At 46.3% G+C, this 14170-nt stretch overlaps 1 protein-coding gene across 1 annotated transcript in view; it reads left to right on the forward strand.

Moving 5' to 3' along the window:
• Window positions 1–2531: 2531 nt before the first annotated feature.
• Window positions 2532–14170, forward strand: part of plekha6 (pleckstrin homology domain containing, family A member 6) — a 47818-nt gene continuing 36179 nt past the window's right edge. Inside the window, 6 exon segments of the mRNA XM_065955286.1 lie at window positions 2532–2893; window positions 6027–6107; window positions 6884–6986; window positions 7181–7285; window positions 8532–8604; window positions 11666–11766. Coding sequence (XP_065811358.1) covers window positions 2862–2893; window positions 6027–6107; window positions 6884–6986; window positions 7181–7285; window positions 8532–8604; window positions 11666–11766 — 495 coding nt within the window. The 5' untranslated portion in view covers window positions 2532–2861.

A 14170-nucleotide genomic window follows, 5' to 3' on the forward strand; every position in this document is an offset into this window, starting at 1 on the left:
TCAGGTGTGTTCAGGTGAGACTAAAGGACCGGAGGGTGTTCAGGTGTGTTCAGGTGAGACTAAAGGACCGGAGGGTGTTCAGGTGTGTTCAGGTGTGACTAAAGGACATGAGGGTGTTCAGGTGAGACTAAAGGACCGGAGGGTGTTCAGGTGTGAGACAGGACAGGAGGGTGTTCAGGTATGTTCAGATCTGACTAAAGGACAGGAGGGTGTTCAGGTGTGTTCAGGTGAGACTAAAGGACCGGAGGGTGTTCAGGTGTGAGACAGGACAGGAGGGTGTTCAGGTGTGTTCAGGTGAGACTAAAGGACCGGAGGGTGTTCAGGTGTGTTCAGGTGAGACTAAAGGACATGAGGGTGTTCAGGTGTGTTCAGGTGAGACTAAAGGACAGGAGGGTGTTCAGGTGAGACTAAAGGACATGAAGGTGTTCAGGTGTGTTCAGGTGAGACAGGACAGGAGGATGTTCAGGTGTCTTTCAGGTGAGACTAAAGGACATGAAGGTGTTCAGGTGAGACTAAAGGACCGGAGGGTGTTCAGGTGTGTTCAGGTGAGACAGGACAGGAGGGTGTTCAGGTGTCTTTCAGGTGAGACTAAAGGACATGAGGGTGTTCAGGTGAGACTAAAGGACCGGAGGGTGTTCAGGTGTGTTCAGGTGAGACAGGACAGGAGGGTGTTCAGGTGTGTTCAGGTGTGACTAAAGGACAGGAGGATGTTCAGGTGTGTTCAGGTGAGACTAAAGGACATGAGGGTGTTCAGGTGTGTTCAGGTGAGACTAAAGGACTGGAGGGTGTTCTGGTGTGTTCAGGTGAGACTAAAGGACCGGAGGGTGTTCAGGTGTGTTCAGGTGAGACTAAAGGACAGGAGGGTGTTCAGGTGTGTTCAGGTGAGACTAAAGGACTGGAGGGTGTTCAGGTGTGTTCAGGTGAGACTAAAGGACTGGAGGGTGTTCACGTGTGTTCAGGTGAGACTAAAGGACAGGAGGGTGTTCAGGTATGTTCAGGTGAGACTAAAGGACTGGTCTTCTTATATACTCGTACATGCTCTACTACTCTCATGGACGAACAGTTTGTGTTATGAAAGTTGAGTAAATAAGAGATTCCAGGAACTCATTTTTCTGTTTACTCTAACAGAGTTCATGTTCCTCTTCTTATCAACGTTTACACCGAGCTGCACCCGGGTCTTTAAAAACACGTCGCTTATACCGGGTGAATAACCTCTGCTATCACTCGAACCCCCTAACCCTCATTAGAGACCCGAATCCCCAAACCCTCATTAGAGACCCGAACCCCCAAACCCCCCTTAGAGTCCCGAACCGCCAAACATGAAACTATATTAAAGATATAAACTATATTAAATATATTAACTATTTTAAAGATATGATATATAATAATAAAGGTTGCGTTGATTGACAGACGGTCTCAGCATCTCTTCGATCTCTTACTGTAGAGGTGAACTTTAACGAGACACTAATCCCCCGACTGTCCCTGAAGGCACCACGGTCTCTGTGTGAGTGTGTGAATGATTGACAGGAGAGCTGCACCAATCAGTGACCTGTGCTGCTCAAGCATCTTTCAAAACGGGAAACTGTTTCTTTAAAGAAGAATGCATAATGCATATTTGATGTGGCGTTTGAAAAGCTTGTCATAGCGATGGAGGCGGGGTCAGTGTATCAGATTCACAGGTATTGATCAGCTTGTTGTCGTAGCGATGGAGGCGGGGTCAGTGTATCAGATTCACAGGTATTGATCAGCTTGTTGTCGTAGCGATGGAGGCGTGGTTGGTGTATCAGTTTCACAGGTATTGATCAGCTGGTGGATCTGACTCAGAGCTGATGTGGTCACTGTGATCAGTTACAGCAGTCTCACTCCATCTCAGCACTCGTTAGAGCTCAGAGATATCAGACATGCTAACTGTTCAATCTCTGCTCAGGTTTTAAAGGTTTCAAAACATCCCAGTGTTTATCAAAGGAAAGCTTTTTCTTCACAGACTAGTTAAACAGGGTTAAAGGTCAGGGACTGAATGGGCTGAGGTGACACCTAGAAGACAGCTAACAGGTCCCACCTGTCACTCAAAGAGGCCACGCCCCTAATTCTACATCACTTCAAGCCTGACTATAATGTAAACATGAGTTGTATAAACATTCAGCCTGTACAGTTGAAGAGAGGGGACTGACTCACTGCAGGAGACAGACTCTAGTGGACACTGGAGGAACTGCAGCTTTTTTGAAGGTTTCTATCTGTGGGCTGATTCATGAGAACACTAAGGTTTTATAAAGACTGTGAGGAAACAGAATGCAACCCGAGTCAGATCATGAAGATAGGAGACTGGATGGAGAGATAGAGAGACGGGGTGAGGGGGCTGAGAGAGAGAGAGAGCGTTTGTCAGCAAATGTAATAAACAGAGAGAGAGAGACAGTGACAGAGACGGAGCGTAAATCACCCAGACCGAAGAGACCGAATCAGCTGAGAGCAGCAGTTCTCAACCTGAGAGAGAGAGAGGGAGGGAGAGAGAGAGAGAGAGAGAGAGAGAGGGAGGAGGGGGAGACAGGTGGGGAAACAGAGAGAGTCAGTGTGAAGGAGAGAGGAGAGACCAGAGGTGTGCATCTCTCTCCTCGTCCATCTGTCCAGATACTCTCCTCCTCCTTTCACTCTCTGATCATCCCTCCTCCTTCTCTCTCCTCCATAAATCCATTTCTCCTCCATAAGTCTGTTCCTCCCCTCTCATCCCTCCATCTCTCCTCCATAAGTCCTTTCCTCGTTCCTCATTCTTCCATCTATCCTCCTTACATCCCTCCATCTCTCTCTCTCTCTCTGTCTGTACGTCCGGTCTCGGTGCTGCTGGTTCATGTTGGATCACGGGGAGGATGTTGAAGTTCCGTGTGGACAGGAGAGTCAGGTAGGTGGAGGGAGGGAGGGAGGAGGAGGAGACATGTAGGGCTGGTGATAGGAGAAGATGAGGAGCAGGAGGAGGAGGGCAGGAGGAGTGGACGGAGGGAGCTGGAGGTCAGAGATGACTGCATTGCAGTGCCAGCAGGAAACACAGGGAGCTGTAATCCCTGCTGTGTTTTATCTACACTGATGTATGTGTGTGTGTGTGTGTGTGTGTGTGTGTGTGTGTGTGTGTGTGTGTGTGTATCTCTGTATGTGTGTGTGTGTGTGTGTGTGTGTGTGTGTGTACAGTGGTGCAGAGCTAAATCAGCAGCATGTAGTATTGATTGTGTCTGTGGTCTCTGTGGTTTGTTCAGGAAACATCAGCTGTCTGTGAGATTGTTTTTTTTTTCATCTTTTGGAGATGGAGATTAATTATTCTTTTCAGCTACCTGAGGAGGAGGATTTGTTGTTGGACATCAATGTTTGTTTTTTAGACTGCACAGTAGAAGTGTTTCTAGCTTCTCTGATTGAAGTTTATTTATATCTGCGTTGTTGGTAATGTCCAGCAGGTGGCGACTCCTCAGGTTGTTATGAGAAGACAGAGCACCTGATTCTCTAAGAAAGATCACAATGTCTCATATCTCCATAACTGGTTCCTCATGTTCTCCCTCTCTCTGCTTCGTCTCTGAATCTAACTCTCAAAGGATATAGCTCTAATGATCTTCAGATACAAACACAGTTAGCTCTTTTTTAGTGTGTGAGGTTGGAGAGAAGCTATCTGCAGCTTCCTCTGATGGAGCTGCACTCTCACACTGATGGAGATGCACTCTCACTCTGAAGGAGCTGCACTCTCACACTGACGGAGCTTCACACTGACAGAGCTGCACTCTCACACTGACGGAGCTGCACTCTCACACTGACGGAGATGCACTCTCACACTGACGGAGCTGCACTCTCACACTGACGGAGATGCACTCTCACACTGACGGAGATGCACTCTCACACTGATGGAGCTGCACTCTCACACTGACGGAGCTGCACTCTCACACTGACGGAGATGCACTCTCACTCTGAAGGAGGTGCACTCTCACACTGACGGAGCTGCACTCTCACACTGACGGAGCTGCACTCTCACACTGACGGAGCTGCACTCTCACACTGACGGAGCTGCACTCTCATACTGATGGAGCTGCACTTTCACACTCAGTTTGATAGCCTGCATCAGTAGGTCAAACCACCATGGTAACCTCCATCTATTATAAACAGGCTATGATGCTGTTCTTACTCCTTGGTGGAAACCGGAGCAGAAAATAACTGGAACTGTTTATATTAAACATCTGCTACAGCTGTGTGTATGTGTGTGTGTGTGTGTGTGTGTGTGTGTGTGTGTGTGTGTGTCCTGCAGCTGTCTCTATGTGGGTTTGTAGGTTATCACTGAGCAGAGAACACTGTCACGAGAACACTGTGTGTGTGTGTGTGTGTGTGTGTGTGTGTGTGTGTGTGTGTGGGTGTACACATACACACACGGTTTGAACATCCGTTTGATAAGACAGCTGCGAAACTTAAAGGTAAACTCCTGAACACTGTCTAACATGCAGTCAGCCGTCTGGTCTATCCGCGATAGTCAGAAAAGTCTGGCTATGCGGCTGATGGCGCCCACTCTAGAGCTTGTAGTTCTCCTGTGATCTTGTAGTTCTCCTGTGATCTTGTAGTTCTCCTATGATCTTGTAGTTCTCCTATGATCTTGTAGTTCTTCTGGGTTCTTGTAGTTCTCCTGGGTTCTTGTAGTTCTCCTGTGATCTTGTAGTTCTCCTATGATCTTGTAGTTCTCCTATGATCTTGTAGTTCTTCTGGGTTCTTGTAGTTCTCCTGGGTTCTTGTAGTTCTCCTGTGATCTTGTAGTTCTCCTATGATCTTGTAGTTCTCCTATGATCTTGTAGTTCTTCTGGGTTCTTGTAGTTCTCTGTGATCTTGTAGTTTCCCTGGGTTCTTGTAGTTCTCCTGGGTTCTTATAGTTCTCCTGTGTTCTTGTAGTTCTCCTGGGTTCTTATAGTTCTCCTGGGTTCTTATAGTTCTCCTGTGTTCTTGTAGTTCTCCTATGATCTTGTAGTTTCCCTGGGTTCTTGTAGTTCTCCTGGGTTCTTATAGTTCTCCTGTGTTCTTGTAGTTCTCCTGGGTTCTTGTAGTTTTCTGTGATCTTGTAGTTCTCCTGGGTTCTTGTAGTTCTCCTGGGTTCTTGTAGTTCTCCTGTGTTCTTGTAGTTCTCCTGGGTTCTTGTAGTTCTCTGTGATCTTGTAGTTCTCCTGGGTTCTTGTAGTTCTCCTGGGTTTTTGTAGTTCTCTGATCTTGTAATTTCCCTGGGTTCTTGTAGTTCTCCTGGGTTCTTGTAGTTCTCCTGGGTTCTTGTAGCTCTCCTATGATCTTGTAGTTCTCTGTGATCTTGTAGTTCTCCTGGGTTCTTGTAGTTCTCCTGTGTTCTTGTAGTTCTCCTGGGTTCTTGTAGTTTTCTGTGATCTTGTAGTTCTCCTGGGTTCTTGTAGTTTTCTGTGATCTTGTAGTTCTCCTGGGTTCTTTTAGTTCTCCTGTGTTCTTGTAGTTCTCCTGGGTTCTTGTAGTTCTCCTGGGTTCTTGTAGTTCTCCTCTGATCTTGTAGTTCTCATGGGTTCTTGTAGTTCTCCTGTGATCTTGTAGTTCTCATTTGATCTGTCTTGTCGGAATGGGAAACGAGACATTGGTGTCAAGGCAGTGTGTGTGTGTGTGTGTGTGTGTGTGTGTGTGTGTGTGTGTGTGTGTGTGTGTGTGTGTGTGTGTGTGTGTGTGTGTGTTGTGTGTGAGGCCTCATGCAAGACTTGGTCCAGCTGTGTGTGATTCCGCAGCCTGCAGGAGTTTAAGACTGAAGAGGGACAGCTGTAGCTCCTCAGGCATTAGCTGATGGTGTGATGATGTCATCAGTGACAGAGCAGAGTGTTTGATACTCATTATAAAGGATGAACATGTTATTGTGTTATAATATATTAATATATATAACTAACGATGATCATTTAAATATTTTTTAGAGGTTCTAACCTGAGAGTGAAAACCGACAGCCTCCTCAGAGACACTGAGGGCTAGCTACAGATACATGATTAAACCTGATTCTCTCTCTCTCTCTCTCTCAGTCAACATGACCCCCGTGGACCAGCTGGACCTGTGAGTTCGATCCAGCTGGAGGACCTGACACCTGTACACTCCTACCTGCAGTGAGTTCATACGAACCACACACACACACACACACACACTTGACCTCTGCCAGTACACACTGGTCACATGAGCCTGTATTTATCCTTTAACACCGAAAAAAACACTCAGTGAGGTTATTTATCAGAGAGCATTTATATCTGTTGAAATGATGCTGCTCAGGTTAGTGTATAACGTTCAGAGTGTGTAACATTCAGAGTGTGTAACATTCAGAGTGTGTAATGTTCAGAGTCTGTAACGTTCAGTTTGTAACGTTCAGAGTGTGTAACATTCAGAGTGTGTGATGTTCAGAGGGTGTAACGTTCAGTTTGTAACGTTCAGAGTGTGTAACATTCAGAGTGTGTAACGTTCAGTGTGTGTAACGTTCAGTGTGTGTAACGTTCAGTTTGTAACGTTCAGATTGATAACGTTCAGAGTGTGTAACGTTCAGTGTGTGTAACGTTCAGAGTGTGTAACGATCAGAGTGTGTTACGATCAGAGTGTATAACGTTCAGAGTGTGTAACATTCAGTGTGTGTTACGTTCAGTGTGAGTTCATGAAGAGGCAGGTGTGTGTCATCATTCCCTAACACCACCATCACCACTAGATGTCATCGTTAGGTAAATGTTCACAGGTCTGTCCTGCTGATGGAGGCCTCTCTCTCTCTCTCTCTCTGTGTGTGTGTGTGTGTGTGTGTGTGTGTGTGTGTGTGTGTGTGTGTGTGTGTGTGTGTGTGTGTGTGTGTGTGTGTGTGTGTGTGTGTGTGTGTGTGTGTGTGCATGTGCATGTGCGTGTGCAGGTGTTGTGACATGAACGGGAAGATCAACTCTGAGAGAATCCCTCACTCTAAAAGTGGCAACATGGTGTCTGAGCTGAGTCCAGAGGGACACACCTACACACGGGTGAGCAGACACACACACACACACACACACACACACACACACACACACACACACACACACACACACACACACACACACACACACACACACATACATCATTACCTTCACTATAAGGATGGAGATATATAAGTTTATTAAATACATACCTTTAATGACTCTCAGCCTAATCTTCTTCTTCTTCTCTTATACTGCAGACGTCTCGTACTCCAAGGAAGGCGGCGACTTTCGGTAAGCGCTCAAACTCAATGAGGAGGAACCCCAAAGCAGTGGTGGCCAAACAGGGCTGGCTGTACAAACAGGTGAAACATTCAATCTATAGGCCGACATTCATTCAGGTCGATTGAGTGATTAATTGTTTGTTTGGTGCGTTGATTGCATGATTGATTAGTTGGTTGGTTGATTGGATGATTGGTTGGTGTGTTGATTGGTTGGTTGGTTGGTTTGTTGGTTGGTTTGTTGGTTGGTTACTTGGTTGGTTGATTGGATGATTGGTTGGATGATGGGTTGGTTGGTTGATTGGCTGGTTGGTTGGTTGGTTTATTGGTTGGTTGGTTGGTTGGTTGATTGGATGATTGGATGATTGGATGATTGGTTGGATGATGGGTTAGTTGGTTGGTTGGTTGGTTTATTGGTTGATTGGTTGGTGGTTGGTTTGTTGGTTAGTTGGTTGCTTGGTTTATTTGTTGGTTGGTTGGTTGGTTTATTCGTTGGTTGGTTGGTTGGTTGGTTGGTTGGTTGGTTGGTTGGTTGATTGGATGATTGGGTGATCGGTTGGTTGGTTGGATGGTTGGTTGCTTGGATGATTGGATGATTGGTTGCTTGGTTGTTGGTTTATTGTTTGTTTGTTTGGTTGATTGGTTGATTGATTGAATGGTTGGTTGCTTGGTTGGTTGGTTGATAGGATGGTTGGTTGGTTGGTTGGTTGGTTGATTGGTTGGTTTATTGGTTGATTGGTTGGTTGGTTGATTGGATGATTGGATGATTGGATGATTGGTTAGATGATGGGTTGGTTGGTTGATTGGATGGTTGGTTGATTGGTTGGTTGGTTGGTTGGTTGGTTGGATGGTTGGTTGGTTGGTTGGTTGGTTGGTTGGTTGGATGGTTGGTTGATTGGATGATTAGATGATTGGTTGCTTGGTTGCTTGATTTATTGTTTGTTTGTTTGGTTGGTTGGTTGGTTGATTGGATGATTGGATGATTGGTTGCTTGGTTGCTTGGTTGGTTTATTGGTTGGTTGATTGGATGATTGGTTGGATGATGGGTTGGTTGGTTGGTTGGTTGGTTGGTTGATTGATTGGATGGTTGGTTGGTTGGTTGGTTGATTGGTTTATTGGTTGATTGGTTGGTTGGTTGATTGGATGATTGGATGATTGGTTAGATGATGGGTTGGTTGGTTGATCGGATGATTGGTTGGATGATGGGTTGGTTGGTTGGTTGGTTTATTGGTTGGTTGGCTAGTTGGTTGGATGATTGTTTAGTTGGTTGGTTGGTTGGTTGGTTAGTTTATTGATTGGTGGTTTGATTGTTGATCTTCTGTCCATCCAGGCGAGTAGTGGAGTGAAGCAGTGGAACAAGCGGTGGTTCATCCTCTCAGACAGATGCCTGTTCTACTACAAAGGTCTGTACTCCATCATCTTTTGGTTTATGTTTAATAATGATGAGCTGTGTTCTTAATCTCAATCTCTCTGTCTCTCTCTTTCTCTCTCTCCGCTCTTTGAGGATTTCATTTATCATCAGTTCTCCTATAAATCACTGCTGCTCATTATAACAGGATCTTGTGAAGTCACTCTGTGTCTCTGTGCAGAGTTTCAGCAGTTCTCTAAAGCTCTCCTCCTGTCTTTTTGTATGTTTCTCTGTTTGTGTGTGTATGTGTGTGCGTGTGCTTGTGTGTGTGTTTGTGTGTGTGTATGTGTGTGTGTCTGTGTGTGTCTGTCTGTGTTTGTGTGTGTGTGTGTGTGTGTGTGTTGTTCAGAGGATCATTAATGGGTCAGTGAGCTAACTTTGCGCTGCAGTCGGGCTCTTCTCTCTCACGCAGGCAGCAGCTCAGGACAAGAACTTTAAAGCTGTCAGAGCGTCTCAGACTTCAGGACAATACTCGTCCTCAGTGTCTCCCTGTAGTCTCAGTGATGTAAAAGAAGGACACTGCTGCATCTTTGAATGTCTCATTTCACTTTAACAAACTCTCAGACAGTTCAGCTGATGAGTCCAAAGTAATATCCACCTTATGACATCACACATTGACCTTATGACATCACACATTGACCTTTGTTACCGTTCCTTTGAGCTGTTTGACCTCACTTTGGGATCCCTAACCACATCCCTGACCTTCACTCCACAGGAAGGGCCTTACTTTATTTCCAAATAAAAGCACACAGGAAGTAAAGTATTCTCAGCTTTAGACAGTACAACACTTCAAAATGAAAGCCTAACTATTTTTAAATGAGAAATTGAGCTGTGATTGGAGATTGTAGTGTATTTTATCCTGTCCTTGATGTCCTAGCATTAGCTGCTCTGTGGTTACTCTGTCAGAGACTTGTTGTTGACTGCAGCCTGGAATGACCTTGAAAAGCCTTGAATAACCCTCAGCAGTAAATCCAGAGTTTTCCGAAGAGAAGTTCAGCCAGCAGACAACAAACCTCGGCGTGTTCTGCCTGAGCGCACTTTGTGTTCAGCCAGTCTCCGAGGAGCAGAAGCAGTCAGGTGAACATCGTGGTTATTGGGCGATCAAACAGGCAGCTCCTTTCTCTCTCTCTTTATTTATCTGCTGCCTCCCTGTCAGCTCGCCGTGCCTCTCTATTCTGAACACGTCCATGTTCCTTCTTCTCGGTCGCCCAGCTGTGTTTGAGATAGAGAGAGAGGGAGAGGGAGAGAGAGGGAGTGGGAGAGAGAGAGAGAGGGAGAGAGGGAGAGAGGGAGAAAGGGAGAGAGAGAGGAAGAGAGGGAGAGAGAGAAAGAGAGAGGAAGAGAGGGAGAGAGGGAGAGAGGGAGAGAGAGAGGAAGAGAGGGAGAGAGAGAAAGAGGGAGAGATAGGGTTAAGTGTCTTGCTCAAGGACACTGAGCCACAGCCGCCCCCCACAGTTGCATATAGTTTAGTTGCATTGCCCTGTTTCAGTTGCATTGCTGTGGCTCTGTGTAGTTGCAGGCTGGTGGTTGCTTTCTGTGCACATAAACAAGGCACATTAATGACCCGTTTAAGGTCGACGTCAGGATGACATCACAGAATCAGCTGGAGGGAAACACAGAACAGCACCACCAGGTGGTGACAGAAAGGCGTCGGGTGAGCGAACAGAAGTAGTAATAATTAAAGCAAAGCGTTTCAAATAGAATCACCATGAAATGATTGAATCGATCTCTAGTACTTCTTTATATATCCCACGACTTGTGTAGTTACACCACCGTCCACCAGAGGGCGCTGCCTGATTAGAACACATCGTAATAAAGTGATACACAGGCGGTATTTTTAGAGCTGACGTCTCAGGTGGATCAAACTCAACCTAGAAACGGAAGATTTGGGTCATCATCGACAACTCACATGTTTACTAATTAACAAACTGTGTTTACAAACAACAAATAGAGAGAGAGAGACAGAGAAAGAGAGAGAGAGAGAGAGAGAGGGAGAGAGAGAGAGAAATTGAGAGAGAGGGAGAGAGGTGTGACTGTTTACCTGCTGTCTCATAATGTGTGTGTGAGCGTCTGATTGGTGCAGACGAGCAGCAGGTACAGTTGGCTGCAGGCCGAGATTCCTGCAACACTGAGTCACATGGTCTGATCATTATCTGTACACACACACACACGCACGCACACACACACACACACACACACACACACACACACACACACACACACACACACACACACACACACACACACACACACACACACACACACACACACACAGAGCAGGGATCAGTGTATTGTATGATTGCACAAGCCCTTCCCCCTCCCTCAGATCTCCCTCCCTCTCTCTCTGCTCCTTGTTCGCTCTCTCTCTCTCTCTCTCTCTCTCTCTCCCTCTTTCTCTCTCACACACAAACACACACGCACCCTGTGCGAGCGAGCAGCGAGTCGGTGCAGAGCCCTGTCAAGCAGAGAGGAGGTAGGAGGTCACAGAGAGACGAGAGGATCCTTTTTCCAACGATCAAATTTTCATGTTTGCTTCCATTATTTAGACCGCACCGCTGCTGCTCTCCTTCTTCTGTGTTTCTATTTATCACCGCTGGACCCTGCTCTGTGTGAGTGTGAGTGTGAGTGTGTGAGCCATTACTGCTGCTTATCACAGGGACCCTCCAACCATAATGGAAGTCTATTCTGGGAGTCTGTCACTGTGGGAGCAGCTCCTCTCTGCTCCTCTTCATCTCTCTGCAGCACACTCCTTCTACTCTTCTTCTTCATCTTCTTCTCCTGTTCTTAGTCTTCTCCTTCTCCTGTTCCTCCTCATCTTCTTCTTTTCCTCCTTCTCTTCTTCTTCTTCTGTTCCTCCTCCTCCTCTTCTCCTTCTTCTTCTTCTTCTCCTGTTCCTCATCTTCTTCTCCTTCTCTTCTCTTCCTCGTCTTCTCCTCGTCCTCTTCTCCTTCTTCTCCTCCTGTTCCTCATCTTCTTCTCCTTCTCTCCTCCTCCTCATCTTCTTCGTCTTCTTCTTAAACCTGTGCCCGTGTCTCACTCTGGTCTCTCGTCCACAGATGAGAAGGAGGAGTCCGTGTTAGGGAGTCTACCTCTGCTGAGTTTCAGAGTCGGAGGAGTGGAGCTGTCTGACAACATCACCCGAAAGTTTGCCTTTAAGGTCAGAGACGTTAACAGATGTTCTGATAATGATTTTACTTTAAGATCCCTGAGTGATCTCTGAGTGTGATCCCTGAGTGTTTGAGTGATACCTGAGTGTGATCCCTGAGTGTGATCCCTGAGTGTGATCCCTGAGTGTGATCACTGAGTGTGATCCCTGAGTGATACCTGAGTGTGATACCTGAGTGTGATCCCTGAGTGATACCTGAGTGTGATACCTGAGTGTGATCACTGAGTGTGATCCCTGAGTGATACCTGAGTGTGATACCTGAGTGTGATCCCTGAGTGTGATCACTGAGTGTGATCCCTGAGTGATACCTGAGTGTGATCCCTGAGTGTGATCCCTGAGTGTGATCCCTGATCATAAAAAGTCAACACTTTTATTTGGAGTCATTTTTATAACTGGTTCCAGCTCGTCACAGGATCTGCTCTGAGTGTAACCCTGACAGAATCAAGCTGTTGTTATTCTGACTTTATGAATGGATGTCTGAGTGTGATCCCTGAGTGATCCCTGAAATATCCCTGAGTGATCCCTGAATAATCCCTGAGTGTGATCCCTGAGTGATCCCTGAGTGTGATCCCTGAGTGTGATCCCTGAGTGATCCCTGAGTGTGATCCCTGAATGTGATTCCTGAATGTGATCCCTGAGGGATCCCTCAGTGATACCTGAGGGATCCCTGAATAATCCCTGAGTGTGATCCCTGAGTGATACCTGAGTGTGATCCCTGAGTGTGATCCCTGAGTGTGATCACTGAGTGTGATCCCTGAGTGTGATCCTTGAGTGATACCTGAGTGTGATCCCTGAGTGTGATCCCTGAGTGTGATCCCTGAGTGATACCTGAGTGTGATCCCTGAGTGATCCCTGAGTGATCCCTGAGTGTGATCCCTGATCATAAAAAGTCAACACTTTTAATTGGAGTCATTTTTATAACTGGTTTCAGCTCGTCACAGGATCTGCTCTGAGTGTAACCCTGACATAATCAAGCTGCTGTTATTCTGACTTTATGAATGATGTCTCTGATTGGTGCACACCCTCTGACATTTACCTGGTGGTCATCTCCTTTGATATTTCCCATACAGGACTTGGCGTTCAAACATAAAGAACTTTATGAAGTTTAAATCGATCTCAGAGGATTAAAGTGATCACCTGAACGTTGCAGAACATTTCTCAGTGAGAAGAGTTTTTTTATTGCATTCTCACTTTTTCTACCTGCTTCGATACGTTGCTGTGTCTAGTTGCAGGGAATTGCTGTGGTTGGATTGCTGTGTCTAGTTGCAGGGAGTTGCTGTGGTTGGATTGCTGTGTCTAGACGCAGGGTGTTGCTGTGGTTGGATTGTTGTGTCTAGTTGCAGGGAGTTGCTTTGGTTGGATTGCTGTGTCTAGTTGCAGGGAGTTGCTGTGGTTGGATTGCTGTGTCTAGTTGCAGGGAGTTGCTGTGGTTGGATTGCTGTATCTGGTTGAAGGGAGTTGCTGTGGTTTGATTACTGTATTTAGTTGCAGGGAGTTTCTGTGGTTGGATAGTTGTATCTAGTTGCAGGGAGTTGCTGTGGTTGGATTGTTGTATCTAGTTGCAGGGAGTTGCTGTGGTTGGATTGCTGTGTCTAGTTGCAGGGATTGCTGTGGTTGGATTGTTGTATCTAGTTGCAGGGATTGCTGTGGTTGGATTGTTGTATCTAGTTGCAGGGTGTTGCTGTGGTTGGATTGCTGTGTCTAGTTGCAGGGAGTTGCTGTGGTTGGATTGCTGTGTCTAGTTGCAGGGATTGCTGTGGTTGGATTGTTGTATCTAGTTGCAGGGATTGCTGTGGTTGGATTGTTGTATCTAGTTGCAGGGATTGCTGTGGTTGGATTGTTGTGTCTAGTTGCAGGGAGTTGCTGTGGTTGATTGATGTGAGTTGACTGTGTTGGTCACATGATGTTGTTTATGACCATCAGCGAGGCTCATAGCCATCAGAAGGAGGGGGCGGAGTCAGGACTCTTCTTCTTTGATGTGGATTTATTTCATAATTAGATTTAATATCTCAGCAGATTCTTGTGGTTAATTAAATGTTGCTTCATGTGTGTTTGTGTTGGTGGGGACGTGAAGCTGCTGAAGAGGAGAGAGGGGGGTTGTTGGGGTCAGTCGGGGGGGGCAACATGCAGCAAAGGGCTGAGGTCGTATTCAAACCCATGGCTTCAGCAACGTGCCAACTGGACTTTAGGACAACAATCTGTTGGCTGATTTAGCGGCTCGAGGCCACTTGGCCCCTGGTGCCCCTGGTCCTGTGTCTGGTAGACCTCTTATTTGCACTCAGCAGAGCTCCACAGTAATAAAACCTGTGCAAGAGGGCGGTAACGACAATCCGAGACTAAAAATAAATGAATCCTATTATCGTCTATGAAGATGAATCACACAACTCACACACAC

The sequence above is a fragment of the Labrus bergylta genome, chromosome 5 (assembly GCF_963930695.1).
Source record: "Labrus bergylta chromosome 5, fLabBer1.1, whole genome shotgun sequence".
Classification (NCBI taxonomy): Eukaryota; Metazoa; Chordata; class Actinopteri; order Labriformes; family Labridae; genus Labrus; species Labrus bergylta.